Genomic DNA, 21,636 nt, shown 5'->3' on the forward strand with positions numbered 1-21,636 from the left:
CACAACAGGCAGGTGGTGGAGCAGGTTTTAGAATCCAGGTTCTCTGACTCCCAGGCTCGTGCTCTCGTCTGTAACGCTCCCAAATGTAGATAAAATGTACTTGGGCTGTAATGTCCTTTTCTACCAAGAACCAGAAAATAACAAGATGTAGTGACTCTTTATTGGAATGATATGTGTGAAGTGGCCACTGAAACCTTTAGGAGAGCTACAGAAAAGTCTCACGTTTTTTAACACACCTTAGACAGTAGTCTTATCTTCCTATTAGAGCCAGATCCAATTTGATATGTACTCTGACAGTAGATAAACTGCCTCTCTGGGGAATAATTCCATTTTCCAGAGACCATTGGCCAATAGGAGCGACTTTGATAGGCCATTTTAAACTCAGAATCTCGATTTCTCTATCAAGACTCAGTTTTTCCTCCTGGAGAATTGCTCTGTGCTTGTGACTGTAACCAACTTTCCCAGTTGTTTCAGTTGAAAAATGATGGTTTTTTTTTTTTTAGGTCCCATCAGACTTTCAGGTTAGAAAATGAAACTTTCCAATGTGGGGATTGGTGTTCGAAAGGGCAAAGCACCTGGTCTGGGAAAGAGGTTAAGGAACATTCAACCCCCCTTTTTTTAATGGTATTTGTTAAGCGCTTACTATGGGCCAGACACTGCACTAAGCACTGGGGTAGATAGGTTGGACCCAATCCTTGTCCCACATGGGGTTCACATTCTGAATCCTCATTTTACAGATGAAGTAGCTGAGGCACAGAGAAGTGAAAAGACTCGCCCAAGCTCACACAGCAAGTGGAACCGGGATTAGAACCCAGATCCTTCTGACTCCCAGGCCCCTGCTCTGTCCATTAGGCCACACTGCTTCACCTCACCCTGAGATCTGGAGTGATAGTGAGAGGTCTTCATTAATCCTGGCTCTGCTTTCTTCCCTTCAGGTGAACTGCGACAAGCCATTGTAGCCATGATGAATAGAAAAGATGAACTCGAAGAAGAGAACAGGTACCTTTGGCTCTGGAACTTGAGACAAAATTCCTTGTCTTGGAACCATATTTTTAGAATCGAGAGAAAGGATTGGATCAAGTCCAGTCTGATCTGTGTGCAGAGTCATTCACTTGGTTTTCAGGCTGAGCAGATATATAAACACTCACACGCACAGACCTTTGTTACATGCGTAGTAAGCAAAATGAGAAGAAAAGTATTTCCTGCTGACGCTAAAGACAATCCAATGTTTTTCAACTATTTTTGATTGGATTGATTTTACTGTTGGTCACAATTTGGCTACCTGTAAGCTCTTTTTGAGCAGAGATCGCGTCTACCAACTTTGTTGTATTGTACTTCCCTAATTGCTTAATATAGTGCCTTGAGTACAGCAGGTACACAATGAATACCTCTGATTGTTATGAACTGCACCCCGCCAAGGTTAAAGACATAGTCTTTTCTTCTTCCCCAGATTATATTTTTAGCCACATGTCTTTGTACCTAGAAAATGTAGCAGTGACAGTATCTCTACTGCTCTAGAGAAGCAGAGTGGCTCAGTGGGAAAGAGCACAGGCGTGGGAGTCAGCGGTCATGGGTTCAAATGCCGACTCCGTCACTTGTCAGCTGTGTGACTTTGGGCAAGTCACTTAACTTCCCTGCACCTCAGTTACCTCATTTTTAAAATGGGCATTAAGACTGTGAACCCCACGTGGGACAACCTGATCACCTTGAATGCTCCCCAACGCTTAGAACAGTGCTTTGCACATAGTAAGCACTTAACAAATGCCATCATTATTATCATTCTAATCCCGACTCTGCCACTTGTCTGCTGTGTGACCTTGGGCAAGCCACTTAACTTCTCGGTGCCTCAGTTACCTCATCTGTAAAATGGGGATTAAACTGTGAGCCTCATGTGGGACAACCTGATTACCTTGCATCTACCCCAGCGCTTAGAAAAGTGCTCACCACATAATAAGTGCTTAACAAATACCATAATTATTATTACTGTTATTTATTCTGGAGTGTCAGGTATATATACGATTTGATAATAAGCACTGGGGGAATCTAGAGAAAATGATTTGGTCAGTCATATTTATTGAGCGCTTACCGTGTGCACAGCGCTGTACTAAGTACTTGGGAGAGTACAACATAGGCAAATTTTCTGCCCACAATGAGCATACAGTCTACAGGGAAGAGTGAAGGTGCATTCCTTGTTCTTTAGAAAAGACTGAGAAGAGGAAGACAAGGAGGGATAGAATAATAAAAAATACAGGAGTTAAAAGGAGAGATGGAAAAATTTGCATCGTGCAGCATCACTCTGGTTGACCCACCATGAGTCTCCATTACATTTTATATTCTTCCAGGTTCCCCTCCCAATTCCTCTGTCTAGTATATGATTTCTACAGTCCTTTTTTTAATGGTATCTGTTAAGCACTTACTATGTGTCAAACAGGATTCTAAGCGCTGGGGTGGGTGCAAATTAATTTTGTCGGACACAGACCCCATCCCGCACGGGGCTCCCAGCCTGAGTAGCTCACAGTCTTCCATTTTGTTTCATACCGTGCGATGTAACTCACAAGCATACTGGAGTCATTTTGATTTCTTCTGAATTTATCAACACTTCCCACACTTAGAATAAATGGAAAATTTAGTCTGCCTCAATACAATGTAAAGTTGCTGCGTTACACTGTAATGCACCGTACAGTCAATTCTTCCATCAGTCATATTTATTGAGCCCTTACTGTGTGTGGAATACTGTACTAAATGCTTGGGAGAAAACAAGAGATGAAAAAACAGATACATCCCTGCCCACAATGAGTTTACAGCGTAGAGGATGTCGTCCATAAAACGGATGACATCCTTGCTGTATCCTGCATTGAGGAAGAAGTGTTTTGGTGATGTAGTGTCTTGTTGACTGTGACAGAGGGGCCTCCATCTTGAGAACTTGTTCGAAGGAGTTGATTCTGCCCCTGGCGGTTTTTGCGGCTCCTCTCTACCCGTCTCGTCCTTGCCAGTCAGGACACGCTGTGCAGTGAGTGCACAGTCAAGCAGGAGCGCAGGGCGTTGTGACCTTTACGTGAAGATTCTTTATGGTGAGGCCCATTCACTGTCTGCTGTGTGACCTTGGGCAAGTCATTTCACTTCCCTGTACTGCAGTTCCCTCATCTGTCAAATGGGGATTAAGACAGTGAACCCCATGTGGAACAAGGACTGTGTCTAACCCGGTTACCTTGTATCTACCCCAGCGCTGAGAACGGTGCCCGGCATTTAGTAAACCCTTAATACATTCCATTAGTATTATTTTTACTCAGGGCTAAAATGATCACAACATCAACCTGGCCACCCTTGTTAACCACTGTCATTTATCTGCTAAGCACTTACTATGCCCCAATTTCTGTTCTAAGCGCTGGAGTAGATGCAAGCTAATCTGGTCCCTGTCCCACATGGGGTTCACAGTCTTCATCTCCATTTTACAGATCAAGGAATGTAATAATGATGGCATTTGTTAAGCGCTTACTATGTGCCAAGCACTGTTCACAAAGAAGTGAAGTGACTTGCCCGAGATCACAGAGCAGTCAAGTGGTGGAGCCAGGATTAGGACCCAGGTCCTTCTGACTCCTAGACCCGCGCTCTAACTACTAGACCATACTGCTTCTCAAGCTTCTTCCTGAGGCAGTCCACACATTAGAGAAGAAGGGACTGTCCTTCGGTTGCTTTACAGCAAACTTGTCCAAGTGTCCAATCCCGAGTGTTTTAAGGGGCCGTTCCAGCAAAATAATAGGTAATTTGATTCCAGTAAGATTGTGTTTACTGCTCAGAAGTTACTTTCGAATAACTGAAAGAACTAAGGGCTGTATGCTCCTTATCTAAAATAAAGGATTATGTGCTGTAGACAGATCATATTTTACCTTATTGATAAAAAGCCAGTGGGAAGGCAAAGTATCAGTTGGATGAAAAATGGAGCTTTGACAGAAAATGAATTTATAATGGAAATCGCTTTACCAAAAACAAATAAATCCTCTGATAATTTGAGCTCTCTGTATCGGAGTCACAAACATCATTTTCCACCGCTGTTTACCTAAGTTTTTTTTCAGGACATTTTTTCCTATTGAAATTAAGATGGGGTTGCTCTCTTAAAACAAAGCCCATCTAACACACATTTATTCTAAACTGAGTTTGTTTGTTTTAGGTCGACCTTCCAGTGTAATCAAGCACTGTATAGGTCAGATTTCTCATTTTCACCGCAAAGCTCAGGGCTTTCTAAAAGTTATTTAGAAATATGTTCCCTGCAGCCCCTCGACTACCTCATTCACCTCCCCCAGAGCTCCAGCCTAGCCCATACCCCAGGATGGGATGGTGGAGATGGGATGGTTTTTAACAAATCCAAAAGAGGAGCTAGTTGAGTACTAGGGTAGGAGGAGAAAAAGGGCCTCTTGTCTCGGAGAGGGAACGAGTTGGGGGATGGCTACATTTGTGATCTTAGCAGTGTGTCCGCCGGGCGTGATGGTAGCTGGGTTTACAACATCTCAGCCGGTGGGATCCCTTCTTTCCAGATCACTACGGAACCTGCTCGACGGAGAGATGGAACACTCCGCAGCTCTCAGGCAAGAAATCGATAACTTGAAAAGAAAAGTGGCCGAACAGGAGGAGAGACACGTAGCCAAGATCCAGGCGTTGGCCAGGTAAGAGGAACGGGACAGAAAGCATGGAGGAGATTCTTTTTTTTTCTTTTAATGGTATTTGTTAAGCGTTTAGTATGTGCCAGGCACTGCACTGTGCTGGAGTAGGTGGAAGCTAATCAGGTTGGACACAGACCCTGTCCCACTTGGGTCTCATAGTCTTAACCCCCATTTTAGGGATGTGGTAACTACGGCATGGAGAAGTGACTTGCTAAAGGTCAGGCAGAAGACAAGTGGCGAAGCTGGGATTGGAACCCAGATCCTTCTGACTTCCCGGCCCAGGCTCTAGCTACTAGGCCATGATGCTTCTTATGGCCTGGTCTCTTTGGGTATTGTAGGATGTGGTCATACTGCATACCTGGCCATTCTTTAGTAACTGCCTATAGCAGAGGAAGGGATTTCGAGTTGTTTCATGGGAGAGTGGAATGTGACAAATTAAGAAATTTGCTCACAACGGATACACTCGAGTGCCTCTTGGACACACGATGAAATATTAAAAAAAAGACTTAGACCGCATGAAAGTATTCCGATGTTATCTGCTCCTACTACCAGTTAAACCTCATCTTGCAGTCCTTGTTATCTGTTGCTGCTTTGAATTGGGTTGTGGAATTTGGCCACTTGGCATTTCTTCAAAAATGAAAGGCAGGACCAGAAACTTCACTGTGAATTTTGTAGTGAGAAACAGATATGGCCTGGTGGTTATATGAGGTCTCCTTCGACTGAAGGGGATCAGTGTGTTTTAAATACTTAACGCTTAAGGGAGCTGGTAAAGGAAGAAAGCAACATTTTAATGGCCCCATTATCAACATTGAGATTTACTGAGCACCTGTGTTCTTACTGTCCTTAAGAAAATGAACATTCTACTAGTCGGGAGGGAAAAAGCAACATTTTAAAGGCCCCGTTATCAACATTAAGATTTATTGAGCACCTGTGTTCTTACTGTCCTTAAGAAAATGAACATTCTGTTAGTCGGGAGGGGAAAAGCAACATTTTAAAGGCCCCTTTATCAACATTAAGATTTATTGAGCACCTGTGTTCTTACTGTCCTTAAGAAAATGAACAATCTGTTAGTCGGGAGGGAACGAGCATAGATAAAAATAAAGCACAAACGACTCTGCAGAAGTTTGTTTGGGTGATGTGGCTGTGTGACTGATGTTATGGTGTGATTGGAAGGCCCGTATGATAAGACTTCGGGGAGAAGATGACTTTCTAAAGGGGTTTGGGTGGGAGGAGAGTGATATTGCGTGGCATAACAGAGAAGAAGGTGGTATTCCAGGCTGTGTAATTCATAGGGATGTAAACTCCTTGAGGGCAGGGTTTTTGTCTCCCAAATCTATTGCATTGTAATCTCTCAAACTGTCGGTACAGTGGTCTGCACACAGTGGTTGCTCATTGATCGATTTGAGGGGGTGGAATGAACACTGAGTTGGGTGTGAGAGAGTCAACTGTTGGGATGGTTAGGCAATTCCTTAGAGAGGAATGCCAAATTTGGGCTGAGCATAGAAGAGGCGGTGAGGTGTGATGATGACTGGACAGATATTTTAAAATCTAGTGGAACTGGATCATTCAACACCTCACGTTTGCCGACAGGTAGATCTGATGCCAAAGCTTCTTACGTTTGTTTCTGACTTCAGCCTTTGCAAGAGGAGATTTAGATGCTGTTTCATAAAGTGGAGATGTTGAAATAATCATCCCAAGTATGCTGATATCCAGGGGTGACAAAGATTCTCTATTTACAGAGGGTCTCTGGTTTGCTCACCTGAGTCCTCCATGTTGTTAGGCAGCAGGATTCTGAACTCAGTCTTCTGAGTAAGCACAGTTGGGAACATTTGTGTTGTCTGAAGATCCGAGACTGAGGTCTAGAAATGAATTGCTAAATAGGATTTGAGTGGGTTTCAATTTCAGACCAATTTGATCATTAGGGGGAAGCAGCTTAATGTAGTGGACAGAGCACGGGCCTGGGAGTCAGAAGGTCATGGGTTCTAATCTTGGTTCCCCCACTTGTCTGCTGTGTAACCTTGGATAAGTCACTTCACTACTCTATGCCTCAGGTACCTCGACTGTAAAATGGGGATTGAGACTTTGAGCTCCACTTAGGACAAGGACCGTGTATAGCCTGATTTGCTTGTATCCACCCCAGTGCTTAGAACACTGCCTGCCACACAGTAAGTGCTTAACAGGAATACCATAATTATCATTACTAGGTTGTTGCCTCCCTCTCTCTCTATATTTACCTGTATGTTATGTAAACCTGTACAAGACAGACATAACATATATAGATTATGGATCTAGTGGAAAGGAAAATGGGCAGGTAATATTAATGGGGTTTCTTGATTGCCTACTGGGTGCTATGCATTGTACTAAGCCCTCTAGAAAGGCTCAGAAACATGATACCTGTTCCCCGCTCACAAGGAGCTTAGCCTCTAGTGACAGAGGTGGACCTAGAAATATTTACAATAATAATAATTATGGTATTTGTTAAGCACTTACTATGTCTGGACACTGTTCTAAGTGCTGGGGTGGATTCAAGCAAATTGGGTCGGGCACATTCCACATCCGAAGTGGAGCTCACAGTCTCAATCTCCATTTTACAGATGAGGTAACTGAGGCCCAGAGAAGTGAATTGACATACCCAAGGTCACACAGCAGACAAATGGCAGCGCTGGGATTAGAACCCATGGCCTCCTGAACCCCAGGCTCGGGCTCTATCCACTACACCATGCAGTAATCAGATAAACAGAAAAAAGGACAGTGATTAGGCTTCTGTAACTCAGTACTGCTGAAGAAGAAGGCTAAATGGGTTGATTGACTTAGCTGGCGGGAGCTACTCAAGGAAGACTTTTTAGAGAAAGTGGGATTCCTTGGAGGGCTCTGAGCTTAGGGAAAACTGTTGCCTGGATGATTAGGTTTGGGAGAAAGTCCTAGTCTGGGAGAACAGCCTGAGCAAGGGGATGGAGTTGGGAAAGTTGAGAGTGAGGGACGTTTCGAAAGCTAGTTTGAGAGGAATGAAGGGAGTGCCTTGGGGAGGAGAGGGTGGAAGAGCTCTTGTGTAGGGGTGGGGGAGCTGATACAGAGCATCTGACAGCTGGATGAATGTATATGAGTGTTAAGAGCATGGGCCTGGGAGGCAGAGGACCTGGGTTCAAATCTCGGTTTCCCCACTTGCCTATAGTGGGTGACCTTGGTCAAGTTACTTAATAGTATTGATGTAAACTCGTTGTGCGGAGGGAATGTGTCTGTTTATTGTTATATCGTACTCTCCCAAGGACTAAGTACAGCACTCAATAAATATGATGGAATGAATGAATGAATGCATGAATTCAGTACAACTGAATTGATAGACACACACCCTGTCTACAACAAGCGTACAGTTAAGGGGTGGATTTACAGTCTAGTGCTTGAGTTTCTTCATCTGTAAAATGGGTCTAAGTGCCCATTCTCCCTCTTACTTAGGCTTTGAGTCCACTGAGGGATAAGGATTGTGTCTGACCTGATTATCTTGTATCTACCCCAGCACTTAATACAGTACTGGGCACATCATAAGTGCTTAACAAATGCCATTTTTATTTCTGGTGTCCCCAGAAAGCTGTTGTCTTTTTACATTTTTGTGCCTTCTCTGGTAATTTACTCTTAGTTTCTCCTCTTTCTCTCTGTATGTTGCATTGTCTTGCCTCTTATGCCATTAGTATTTATTTTCTTTAAACTTCCTATGGATTTTAGTCTGCTCAGTGATTGCTTCTCCCAAAGATATTTTTTCATCATGGGGCTGGCTTGACACCTTTGGGCACTGTCCGGTCTCTTCAGGTATTCTGGATCCTTCGTAGTATTGATGTGAGGATGGTACAAGGAGGTGAAAATCAGGGGCAGTCATGGCTTAACACAATCAAGAGAACTTCAAGGAAAGGGAGAAAATTGGATGAGTGCCCTTCAGGGGTATCTTGTCTTTCACATTTAAACATGAGGTTAGGCGCAGTGATTTCTAGCTCCGTGGAAGCTTTGAAGGTGAAGAAGACTCCAGTGAATTCTCAAATAAGGGTGGAAAACAAGTAGAAAGCAGGTAAAGCAGTGTGGCCTAGTGGATGGAGCACGGGCCTGGGAGTCAGAAGGACCTGGGTTCTATTTCCATTCCGCCTCTCGTCTGCTGTGCGACTTTGGCCAAGTCACTTAACTTCTCTGGGCCTCAGTTACCTCATCTGTAAAATGGGGATTGAATGTGAACACCATGTGGGACAGGGACTGTATCCAACCTGATCAACCTGGTTGTATCTATCCCATCTCTTAGAACAGAGCTTGGCACATAGTAAGCACTTAAACAAGTACCATAATTATTATTATTTGTTAAGTGCTTATTATGTGCCAGTCACTGCGCTGAGTACTGGAGTAGTTCTGAGATAATTAGGTCCCACCTGGGGCTCACAGTCTAAGTAGGAGGGAGAATGGGAATTTGAATCCCATTTTGTGGATGAGGGAACTGAGGCAGAGAGAAGTGAAGTGACTTCTCACTTCAGGTCACACGGCAGACAAGTGGAGCAGCTGGGATTAGAACCCAGGATCTCTGTCTGCCAGGCCTGTACCCCTGCCACTAGGCCACGCTGCTTCTCATGGAAAATTTCCTGAATGTGATTGATTTGAGCTCCTATCTGAAGTTGGGTTTTTTGTGTTTTTTCTTATTAGGATGTCTGGGCATTTGGGAGGAGGTGTTGATGTGACTTGTGGGAAGCCGGAATAGGGTGCGAAGGGATTTGGAGAGCCCTTCACTGAATGGCTTCTCCCTGTTCGTTTTGACTGTCACTCGTTTTGTGAGAAACGATCGTCCCAGACCACTGCTCTAAATCCCACATGAGGATCGAGAGGAAGCCCCAGAAGGATCATTGTTGTCGTAGCAGAACCGCCAGTCAGCCCAGTCTCCTTCCTGCATCCTATCACCAGTGCTTTCTTTCCTTAGCCACCAGTCAGTATCCTGGCCCCCTCTGGTCACTTAGCACCAAAGCATCATGGCCTAGTGGATGGAGCACAAGTCTGAAAACCAGAAGGACCTGGGTTCTAATCCCAGCTCACCGTTTGTCGGCTGTGTGACCTTGGCCAAGACACTTCTCTGTGCTTCAGTTTACCTCAGTCATTCAATTGTATTTATTGAGCATTTACTGTGTACTTTTCAAGTGCTTAGTACAGTGCTCTGCACATAGTAAGTGCTCAATAAATACTATTGAATGAATGAATGCAGAGCACTGTACTAAGTGCTTGGGAGAGTATAATAGAACATTAAACAGACACATTCCCTGCCCACAAGGAGCTAATAGTCTAGAGGACGAGCTCTGTAAAATGAGGATTAAGACTGTGAGCCCCATGTGGGAAATGAACTGTATCCAACTTGATTAGATTGTATCAACCTCAGCATTTGGTACAGTCCCTGGCATGTAATAAGCGCTTAACAAGTACCACTAAAATGAAATATTGCATTTCTATGGATAGCTGGGATAGCAGATCATACTCACATACTTATGGAGGAAAGGAGGAACAAATTAGTTTTCCAAGAGTTGAAGGTTGGGAGGGACAGTAAATCACAGGCTCCCAGCAATCTCCTTTTTCCAGCAGAAAGAATTTGGGCACTAGACTCTTGAACTCAATCCATGACTAGATTCCAAAGTCATATTTTATTCATTCAATCAATAGTATTTATTGAGCGCTTACTATGTGCAGAGCACTGTACAATTTTACTAATTGTACTTAGAAGTAGTAGGAGTTGAAACATAAAGGTTTCAGTGGTCAACCCTTTAGCAGTAAAGGGTTAAAGACCTATATGCAGAACATCAAGGTAGCCTCAGGGGCCATGGCTTCCTCTTAAAGGGCAATCAGAGCTAGTAGCCAGAAACCCCTACAAAATAGCCATATGTCCTATCCCAGCTCTTCACTTTGTACTCGGACCCACTAACAACTGGAAACCAACAGAATGTTCTTCTCTAGACTGGGAATGTATCTGTTTATTGTTCTAATGTACCCTCCCAAGTGATTAGTACGGTGCTGTGCACACAGTCAGCGCTGAGTAATGCGATTGAATTAATGAAGGAAGTTCTTTGGACATGATCTCGGGAAGGTTTTGAGGACAGAAGAGCTAGAGAAAGAGAGAGAATGGTACCCTTGAAAACCAGGCACTTAAAGGCATGAAAACATTGAAGGCCAGTGGCTTTATAGGAGCATTCAGCCCTTGGCATTGAAGAATCCAAGTCAGGCTATAAAACCATCGTGATTTTTCCATAATCACTCCTTTTGCACACAACTTTCTTTTTCTAGGCTGTTGGTTAGTTCAGCTGAGCGAGCTTCATTAGTTGGGCAGGCAGTGCTTTTTCCTCATTCCTTAATACAAGCCTTTCGAGAACTGACAGTTCTACAGAAATTCTCATCAAAGCTGCCAACGGGAGATGTGGGGAGAATGTGAGAGACAAGAATACAAAAGATGAACTCCCGGACGGTGGCTGGTGTTCCTAGGAGAAATTGTTTTCCTCCAGTGTTCCGAACTTTAGGGCAGAAGTACACACCTAGGAATTTTCTAACCTTGAAGTTGGATCTGTGTTGTCTCCCTGGAAGAGCGTAGTATTTTATTTTTGGGGAAAAAAATCTGAGTACTTATGTCTTTTTTGACATTTGTGTGAGAACACTTCTAGTTTTCCATGAGTGGCTTTGTCTTATCTGCCACTCTTATCTGCTTTTCACTTTCAGCTTAGTGCATAGAGGGGAATCCAGTGCAGAGCACGGCTGCAGGTGAATGTATTCTAAAGCTAATCCGGCCCTCTCTTGAGCCAGATTCCACAAGATCAGTTTCCAGAGTGATTGCTCCAGATTGTAAAGCCATGAAGGGGGATTCCCAGAGCTTGAACTCTGTCTCTCCAGTTTGCAATTTGCAGCCCAACAAGAGCCGGAAGAAAGGAGTTGAGGATCTCACTTTGGGAAATGATTAGGGAAGATGGGAATAAATGTTACCTTAAGAATAATTGCAGGTGTGTTCCCTGACAGGTTCGCATAGGTAGATTGGTTTCTCCTTGTCTCATTCGGGAGTTTGTGAGAGGTGACGATCCTTGTTTGAGGTAGAAAATTCTGGAGTGTCCTGGTGATTGCAACCGACAGGCTACCCCATGGAACTGACTCCAGGAAAATGGCAGTGAGAGGAATGATATATACTTAGAGACCACTATCTCAGGTATACGGATACTGGAATAACGTACAAAGGGGTGTCAGTCAAGCTCGTTTGTGGGTATGCACCGTGTCTGTTTATTGTATTGTACTCTCCCAAGTGCGCACAAAAGCACTCAGTAAATGCGATTGAATGAATGAATGAATGAAAGCTTGTGCCTAATACCATTGGGTCAGGCCTTCACCTGCCTGGAGGTTATAGGGCCTGGGGTCCTAGGAAGCCCCTTCCCACGCTCTGATTGCAGTGGAGGGTGTTCTTGGCTTTAGTGTCTCTGGGAACCTGGAGAGCATCTTACTGGAAACGCATGGCAGGAAATCCAGGACTGCTCATCTGCTGGCAGACGTGCCACTGAGGGGCATCAAACGTCTACAGGGCTGGCAGTTCAGGGAAAGGGGGAGAGGAAGCAAAGCGGAGCGGTGTTTGTGCTTCGGTTGCTAGGCAACAGAGAGCCACCGAAAGACGAATTAACATCCCTGCCATTTGGGGGCTTATATTTGGTTTTTGGTTAATCCCCCGCATGGATATTGTTGAAGACGACATAATGGAACAGGAATTACACAAGGATGTACTGGGTGGGGAAAAGCCATGAGCACAGTTTATTTTCTCTTGAGGAGAATTAACGTCTGTTGGCTGCATACTCATTCTGGGCAGGGAACATGGTTGCTAATTCTGCTGTATTGTATTCTCCTAAGTGCTTAGTATAGTCCTCTGTACATAGTAAGCTCTCAATAAATACCATTGATTGATTGAGTAAGGTTCGTGCATGAACCCGAGTCGGTATGCTGATGAGTATAATATTTAAGGGATGAACAGAAGGGTATCTAAAAAAACCAGCTGCATTCGTTGCATTGTACTCTTGCAAGCACTAAATACAGTGCTATGCCCATAGTAAGCACTCAATAAATACCATCGATTGATGTGTCCTGTGGAAAGAACACTGCTCTGAAGACCAGGAGACCTAAGTTCTAGTCCTGGCTCTCTCTGCCTGTTGCTCCCTAGCCTACGTGAAGATCATCCAGTCACTTCACAGTGTGCTGCGCTCTTACCTGTCCGCTTGATTGTTGTACCCTTTGCCCTGAGAGTGAAGCCACTAGCACTAGAATCAATTCATGTGCACAGGTTTATAGTCCCAGAGACGCAGGACCGTGGCTCATGGCTATCTCTGATAGACGCCATTCACGTTGACTACCTGATGTTGGAAGAATTAGCCTCAAATATCAGCTGTTCACCCCCAGAGCTTGTACCTGATATGGCCAGGTTTTAGGAAATGGGCAGTCCTTCTGGGTAAGAAGAAAACCAAATCTGAAAACACATTTTCATGATAGGCAACCCCCATTACCTTTAAGAGTCTCTCATCATCAATGAGAAAAAGCAAAAATTTAAAACAAAATTATACAAACAATTATATTTGATAGAATGCTCATTAGCAGATTGGTATAAATATCCATTGGGGAGAGAAATGAGTTTTCAGTTCATTAATATGAGATGTGCTATATAAATGAAAGTGGGCAGGTCAAAATTCAGTGAAAAACAGGTGAGATTACAGACAGGGAAACATCTATAAAGGGTAAATAGTGAAGATTGAGTTGGAATCAAGCAAATTGACAGCATTCACATGAATGCAAAGACATTTTCAAAATTAAATTTTGGCACTTGCCCCTCTGAAAAATTATGATCATTTTTGCTGTTTTCCCATTCTGCTTTCCTCTTTCTCTTAGGAAAGGAGCTGAAAATTATTTTACAGGCTAACTAGAATGAGAAGCGTAGTGAGTCTTACTATCGTTCGAAAAGTGGCAACCTTTAGGTCATTGACCATGAAGACCCTCTTTATTGCAGTAGACATGTGGGCACATTCTAGTCAGCAAGAGCCCTGGTGACCGTGTGGCAGACAGAGGGACTGCCTGTTCTTAAAGCACCTGTGAGAGGAATCCCGGGAGCCCAACAGACTCCCTACAAGTAGTTATACTTGTCAATTATGCCAGGTCACAGAAAAATACAAGTTCTAGATCCATGTGGCTGTCAAAGTAGGATAACAACCTCTCTTGGAGAAGTCAGCTTGGAGTTATTGAAGTATACAGATCCTGACCCTTGGAATTATAGTATATAAGGGAAGACAGACCATAAAATGATTTATAGATAGGAGGAAATGGATCTGGAGGTGAGTGCTTAAGTAATAGAGTATGCATAAAAGCAGTATAAGTGGCTGTAAGGAAGTGTGTCTGCGGTTGGTGCAGAGTGATAGGGTGGTAAATGACGAAATATTATCCAGGGAGAGGTGAAATTCACTGGGAAAGACCTTCTGAAGGAGAGGAAACTTCAGAATGACTTTGAAGATGAGGCCTCGTGGTCCAGCAGGTATGGAGAGAGAAGGAATTCCAGGAGAGAGGAAGATCATGAGCACAGGGTCAGAGTTCAGAGATGTGAGAGCAAGGCACATAAGTGGAGGAGTTTGAGAGGAATGAGGAGTGTGAGCTGGGGTAGAATGGCAGCAGAGAGTTGATTAAATAGTGATAGAGAAAGCTGCTTTGAGAACCTCAAAGGCAATGGTCAGGAGTTCTGCTTGATGCAGAGAGGATTGGATAACCATTGAAGGTTTCTGAGGAACCAGATGTTTTAGAAAAATGATGAAGGTAGAGCAGAGTGAAACCTGGACTGGAGAGGAAAGCCCGGAGGCAGGGAGACCAATAAGACGCCCGATTCAGTAGTCGATCAGGTTTGTGACAACTGCCTAGACCAGCGAGTTGTCCATGAAGGGACGGAGCCTGGAAATATGGTAGAGGAAGAATCAGTCGGATTTAGCAACAGACCGAATGCCAAGGTCATGGGCTTCAGAGACGGGGAGGATTGTGATGGTGGTGTGGTCGATAGTTTTGGAAAACCAAGCTGAGGAAGAGAATTTGGGAGGGAAGACTAGGAATTCAGTTTTAGAGTCATTGCGCTTACGGTGTCATGGGGACATCCGTATAGAGCTGTGTGGTGGCAAGAAAAATAAGTGATTATAGTGGAGGTGAGAGGTTGGGACAAGCAAAATCGATCCACCCTGAGGTGGTAGTTGAAGCCAAGTGAGTTGAAGGCGGGAGGGGCTTCCCAAGGGAGTCAATGTAAAGCAAGGAGAAGAAACCAGAACAGAACCTTCAGGGACACCCACATTTAGGGAGAGGCAGAGGAAAAGCCAGTGACATAAAATGAGAAGGGCTAACCAGAAGTGGTAAGAGGAAAATCAGGAGAGGACTGTGTCATTCAGACCGTCACTAGTGTTTTCAGAAGGCAACAATCACCGGGGCTAAAGCCAGCCATGAGGTCGAGGAGGGTTAGGATAGAGTGGGGCCTGTTAAAGTTGTCAAAGTGATGGTCACTGGGGAGAGTGGTCTCAATGGAGTGAAGAGAGTGGAAACCGGGTTGCAGAAAGTCATGAAAGAAATCGAAGGAGGGGCGCTTGAGTCAGTGTTGGTCTAACCACCTGTCTGGGGAGTTGGAACAAGAATGGAAGCAGGGAGGTGGGCTGATGGCCTGATCCCTCTAGATGGATACCTGGATGGTTGGATCCCTCTAGACCGTAAGCCCATTGCGGGCGGGGAATGTATCAGCTTATTGTATATTGTACTCTCCCAAGTGCTTAGTACAGTGCTGGGCACATCGTAAGCACTTAAATACCATAAAAAATAAATTGTAAATTGGGGAGAAAATGGCTTAACACTGCTCTGCCACAATCTGTCTCATGCTCAGTGAAACAGGGCTCCATTCCAGAGCAGAGCACCCAGTAAGCAGAGGAAACCTGGATCCCTTGGCATCTTCATTTATTCATTCATTTAAATGTATTTACTGAGCGCTTTATTGCGTGCAGAGCACTGTACTGAGCACTTGGGAGAGTACAATATATCTCTGGGGTGGATACTAGGACACAGTTCCTGTCCCACATGAGGCTCACAGTCTTAATCCCCATTTAGTAAAAGAGGTAACTGAGGCCCAGAGAAGTTCAGTGAATGGCCCAAGGTCACACAGCAGAGAAGTGGCAGAGCTGGGATTAGAACCCAGGTGTTCTGACTCCCAGGCCCATGCTGTCTCCACTAGATCATGCTGCTTCTATTCCACTTCTATTCCAATAGAATTTCCACTTCGATTTTGCCCTTTATGGATCGACAACGCCTATCCTTGCATCCTGCTGTTTCTGGGGTCGGCGGGGTTCTTCAGCATGGCTTATGGATAGAGCATAGGCCTGGGAGTCAAAAGGTCATGTGTTCTAATCCTGGCTCTGCCAGTTGCCTGCTGTATGGCCTTGGGCAAGTTATATCACTTTTCTGTGCCTCAGTTACCTCATCTGTAAAATAGGGATTGAAAATGCGAGCCCTACGTGGGCCAGGGACTGTGTCCAACCCGATTTGCTTGTATCCACCCCTGCGCTTAGTACAGTGCCTGGCACATAGTAAGTGCGTGACAAATGCCACAATTATTATTATTGTTATTCCCCGTGACTGAGTCAGGAGTGTTCCACAAGGGCTGGTGAAGATTGAGACTGAAACAGCAATTGCCAAATCTTCTCAAGTTCCTCGTAAGCAGCAGAGCCAAGGGAATTCCAATGATTCACCTGCATCGGGTTCTGCTGAACCTTGGGCTACTTCAGCTATGGCCACCAGTCTTTAAATTCCAATAATTCACCTGCATCGGGTGCTGCCGAACCTTGGGCTACTTTAGCTAGGGCCACCATTCTTTAAATTTGATAAGTCTTCTCTAGCAGATGGAACAAGAATGTCAATTGTGCTGTACTAACTTGTATTTAAAATGCAGAATCCACATCCAACTCCCCAGTGTGACATTGGACTTGTAAATATGATTGACCGGCTGGGAACAGGAAGGACCTGGGTTCTAATCCTGGCTCCACCAGTCTTCAGTGTGACCTTGGGCAAGTCACTTTACTTCTCTGGGCCTCAGTTACCTCATCTGTAAAACGGGGATGAAGACTGCGAGCCCCATGTGGGACAGGGTCTGTGTCCAACCTGATTGACTTGTATCTATCTCAGGGCTTAGAACAGTGCTTGGCACATAGTAAGCATTTAACAAGTACCATAATTATTATTATTACTGTTAGATTCCTTCCCCAGAATGGTTGGTCTCTAAATGAGACAATGCAATTCACACAGAAAGCAATGGCAAGTGGTGGGGGATGGCTTTCAATTCCTTGGCTTCTTTATTCATTCATTCATTCAACTGAATTTATTGAGCGCTTACTGGGTGCAAAGCACTGTACTAAGCGCATGGGAAAGTACAATAAAACAACGAAGAGATAATGCTAGTGGTCTTTGTTCTTTAGATTTCCCTTCTGCATTTTGGAAGCAATGAGCTGTTTATATATCCAAGAAAGCTTATGGCAAGAGAGAGTTTTTGTAGAATTTGCTTGCTGTCACGGATAACCAGAGATTTCACATTTCTAAGAATGAGTTGACTTGCCAATTTAGTTGCTCGCTTATATACTGATAGTATCGTCATCCTGGGAATGGGGATCCGTGCCCTGACACGATGGCTCTCTGCCTGTTATGATTTATATCCACAATCATAGCATCACCCCATATTGAAAGTTTATTATTTTTCAAATACTCCAGAGCCCAGCCTAGACATTTTTCAACATTTCAATACGATCCTGCTCAGTGTGAAAGCAGATGGATCTGTTGTCAACTGTTGTCTATCTCCTAATATGTCTGAAGTCTCCGGAGGGGAGGAAAAAAAGAATTTCCCAGTTGAGGCAGGAGTTTGGAGAATTCAGTCTTCTTCAGTCAGTTCCTGGCCCCCTCCTTCCCTCCCTCTCTGGGCATTATGGACCTTCCATGGCTGCTGGAGGTTGTGTCAAACCAGCTGGGGGCTTCAGGGCTCACTCAGGGTCAGGGAGACCAAAAGCTTTTCATTCATTCATTCAGTCGTATTGATTGAGCACTTACTGTGTGCAGAGCCCTGTACTGAGTACTAGGGAGAGTGCACTATAACAATAAACTCACACATTCCTTGCCCACAACGAGTTTACCGTTCTCTCCTCCCCACCCATAGCCCCACGCCCACCCTTTTCTCCTAACAAGATGCTTTTGCCAGACTGGAGACATCTTCTTGTGTCTGAAGTTTGGATTTTTTTTTAATGGTATTAGGGTATTTGTTAAGCACTTAGTACGTATCAAGCGTGTTCTAAACGCCGGTGTAGATACAGGTAATTCAAGCCAGGTACAGTCCCTGTCCCACACGGGGCTCACAGCCTAAGTCTTCCCATTGGAGAATCCATCCCAGATGAAGCTAAACGGACTAGAAGGTTTTCCAGAGAGGGAGGTGACTGTTTTTTCCTTGTTTGATTCAGTGTGTCCTTTGGCTCAGCTTCTGTTCGTTGGTCTGACAAATGGGTATGATTGTGATTTGATTGGGCTCTGTCTGAACTCATTACCGTGCTAATGCTTGGTTCGATACTTGACACACAGTAAATGCTTAACCAGTCCCCCAATTCCTGTAAACCTGGGACAGGGACTGTTGGATTGAGATGGGAGGACACTGAAACCTTGCTCCTAAGCCACCATGACCCCTGGCTCATACCATCCTCATAATAATAAAAATAATTGTGGTATTTGTGAAGCGCTTGCTATGTTCCAGGTACTGTAATAATAATAATAATGTTGGTATTTGTTAAGCGCTTACTATGTGCCAGAGCACTGTTCTAATCGCTGGGGTAGACACAGGGGAATCAGGTTGTCCCACGTGGGGCTCACAGTCTTAATCCCCATTTTACAGATGAAGTAACTGAGGCACAGAGAAGTTAAGTGACTTGCCCACAGTCACACAGCTGACAAGTGGCAGAGCTGGGATACTAAACGCTGGGGTGGATTCAAGCAAATTGGGTTGGACCAAGTTGCTGTCCCACATGGGGGCTCACACTCTAAATCCCCATTTTACTGATGAGGTAACTGAGGTACAGAGAAGTGAAGTGACTTGCCCAAGGCCACCCAGCAGACAAGTGGCAGAGCCGGGATTAGGACCCATGACCTTCTGACTCCTGGGCCCATGCTCCATCCACTATAACAGACTACTCATCATTTTTGTCTCTTCTAATTTTGCGTTTTCATCTTTCCGTGGTCACCAACCTGAACTCTTAGATCATGAGCCAGTTGGATCAGGGATAAAGTCTAATTCTCGTTTGCATTCTAGTTTGCACTCTGGTGCTAAATTAATATTATTGCTACGACCACTCTGAAAACATAGTTCCTCACACATTTTGTCCTCAAAAATCTTCACTGGTTTTTTACTCTTCTCCATAGGTAAGGGAGGCTCTTCTCCATAGCTTTACTGAGGCTCCATCAGCTCTCTCCTTCCCTATGAATTCTCTGCTCCCACTCACTCCTTTCTTCCTCCCAGGAAGATGGAACCTCCTTCCCTCTCTGACCCCTTACGTGTGACCCTTCCTCCCGTTCGAAATTCCATCCTCCTTCAAATCTGCCAGACCACGGCTCTCCCCATCTTCAAAGTGCTTCTGGAATCTCTCTCCCCACCCCCCTGGAGGCTTTCCAGGACAATTTTTTCTTCTCATAATGAGCTCTCCAAATATGGCCCCTTTAATCACCAAGCATAGAAAAGAATGAAATTTAGAGTATTGAAAAGAAATACAACAGCTACATTTAAATTATTGCTTGTTATGTGGTGATTCTCGGAAGAAAGTTTTTAGCTCACGAATAAGCATAGGCTACTTCCGATGCCTGAATGTGTGCTACTCTGAACTCTATGCAACTCTATGCAACTTGTTTACTAGTACATTCATTTATTTCAGATAGTGGATTTTACTTTTCAATTTTTAAGACAATAATACCTCTTCAAAGTTTCTGATAAAAAAACTTCATTATCTCCCCTCAAATAACTCTGAATATGGGGGCTATCTGATTCATCCCTGTGATGTCAATGGAAATGGAAGGACAACCGTGGGAGAAATGAGTCAAAAAGTTATGAATGAACAATTCCATACAAATGCTATTGCCAGAAATTACAAAATTAAATTATAAAAACAAGTCAAATGCCCTTGAATGCCAACTGATTTCCACGTGACAGTCTACTCTTCCAAGACAAATACTTCACAGACCCAATTATTTCATCACCAGATATGCTTAATGCCCCGAAAACCTTTCATGCCGTGCTTTAAAGATTAGTATTTTCAACTGTTCACTCACTGATGGCTCCTTCCTCTCTGCTTTTGAACAAGCTTATGTCTCCCCTGTCTTTAAAAAAAAAAATCCAGCCACCTATCAACTCCTTCCTTCTTCCTTTATCATTCATATCCCTTCAATAAGTGGTATCCATCCTCTTCCTCTACTTCCTCTGCAGAACATCCTCCTTGACTCTCAAAAACTTGCTTTTGTCCTTTCAGTCCACAGAGAGCCCTGTCTCCAAGATCACCGATGACCTCTTTCTTGCACTCTGTCGTCCGCGGCCTCTCGGCACCTCCTCCTTCTAGAAACACTGTATACCTCAGTTTTTTCAACAAAATTCTCTCCTGGCTCTCCTCCTAGGGGCCTTCCCCGATTAAGCCTTCTCTCTCCAGCTTTCTCCTTCTGCTTCGTCTCTGTATTTGGATCTGTGACCTTTGGCTATTTGATATTCACCCTATCCTTAACCCCACAGCACTTGGTCCGTATCTTTAAATTATACATTCTGAATTACTTATTTGTTCATATTAATGTCTCTCTCCCCTCTAGACGATAAACTCATTATGAGCAGGAAACTTGTCCGCTAATTCTGTTGTATTGTACTCTTCCAAGTGCTTAGTACAGTCCTCTGCACATATTAAGTGCTCAGTAAATACCGTAGATTGATTGGAGACCTAGTTCAACTAAATTTTCCCTCCAACTGCGGGTTCCTCTTATTTTTCTCTTGACTATTCACGGTGCTTCACATTGGATATAGAATGATGGTTTCAGTCCAGTGCCCCAAACACACTCAGAAGCCAACTGCAGGCCGGGGATTTGTGATGTTTGTGGGTGGCCAAGCCTTCTTCTCCCTTGGGTACTAGGTGTGATAGGGACCTGATTTCCTATCTAAATGTCAAGTGGAACCTCATCATCTTTGGGTTATAGCTCTCTCCTCTTGATTCCAGAATACCTAGAGCTATGGATGAGAGACACCGAAATGGTGATATTTCTCCAAATCCTCGTGTAGCTGCAGGAGACTGAGATTTTTGCAAGGAATCACTGCTCTTTCAGCTAAAGGAGCCTGCCAAGAACCGGAGGAGAAGCCTATTGGAAAGAACATTGGAATGGGTATCAGGAGAACCGGTTCTCGTGGTACCTCTGCTATTGGCCTTCTGGGTGACCTTGAGCACACTAACCTTAATTTCCTCATCTGTCAACTTGGGGATAAGATGACTGTGGGCCCAATGTGGGAGAGGGACTATGGCCAATCTCCCGTGTATCCCATGGCTTAACATAGTGCTTGGCACAGCATCAGGGTTCAGTAAATACCGTAATAATTATTGTTGGAATTATCACACAGCGACGGTCAGTCAATCGTATTTATTGAGTGCTTACTGAGTGTAGAGCACTGTACTAAGTGTTAGGGAGAGTACACAGACACATTTCCAGCCCACAGTGAGCTTATAGTATAGGGGATGTTGAGTTGACAGCTGAGGGTTGACAGTTTAGCGTTCCAGTAAGCATAGTAAAAATAGGTACCACCCTCTTGCCAAGAGTCCTGCAAGGACCCTCTCAGTTCCTTCAGAACTTCCTGTTGTAGAGATTTGTTGACCTCTTTTTTAAACTAAAACCTCCTGGGTGGAGACGA

General features: G+C 44.3%; 1 protein-coding gene across 7 annotated transcripts in view; it reads left to right on the top strand.

The window, feature by feature from the left end:
• The window catches only part of SNX29 (sorting nexin 29), a 553,944-nt gene that overhangs the window by 135,739 nt on the left and 396,569 nt on the right, over positions 1 to 21,636 (top strand). For all 7 annotated transcript variants that reach the window (XM_039911120.1, XM_029053042.1, XM_039911121.1 and 4 more), the window contains exons 12-13: positions 936 to 999; positions 4,533 to 4,661. In XM_039911120.1, the coding sequence (XP_039767054.1) occupies positions 936 to 999; positions 4,533 to 4,661 (193 nt within the window). The remainder of the gene's footprint in view (positions 1 to 935; positions 1,000 to 4,532; positions 4,662 to 21,636) is intronic.

This window comes from Ornithorhynchus anatinus, chromosome 2, assembly GCF_004115215.2.
Source record: "Ornithorhynchus anatinus isolate Pmale09 chromosome 2, mOrnAna1.pri.v4, whole genome shotgun sequence".
Lineage (NCBI taxonomy): Eukaryota > Metazoa > Chordata > Mammalia > Monotremata > Ornithorhynchidae > Ornithorhynchus > Ornithorhynchus anatinus.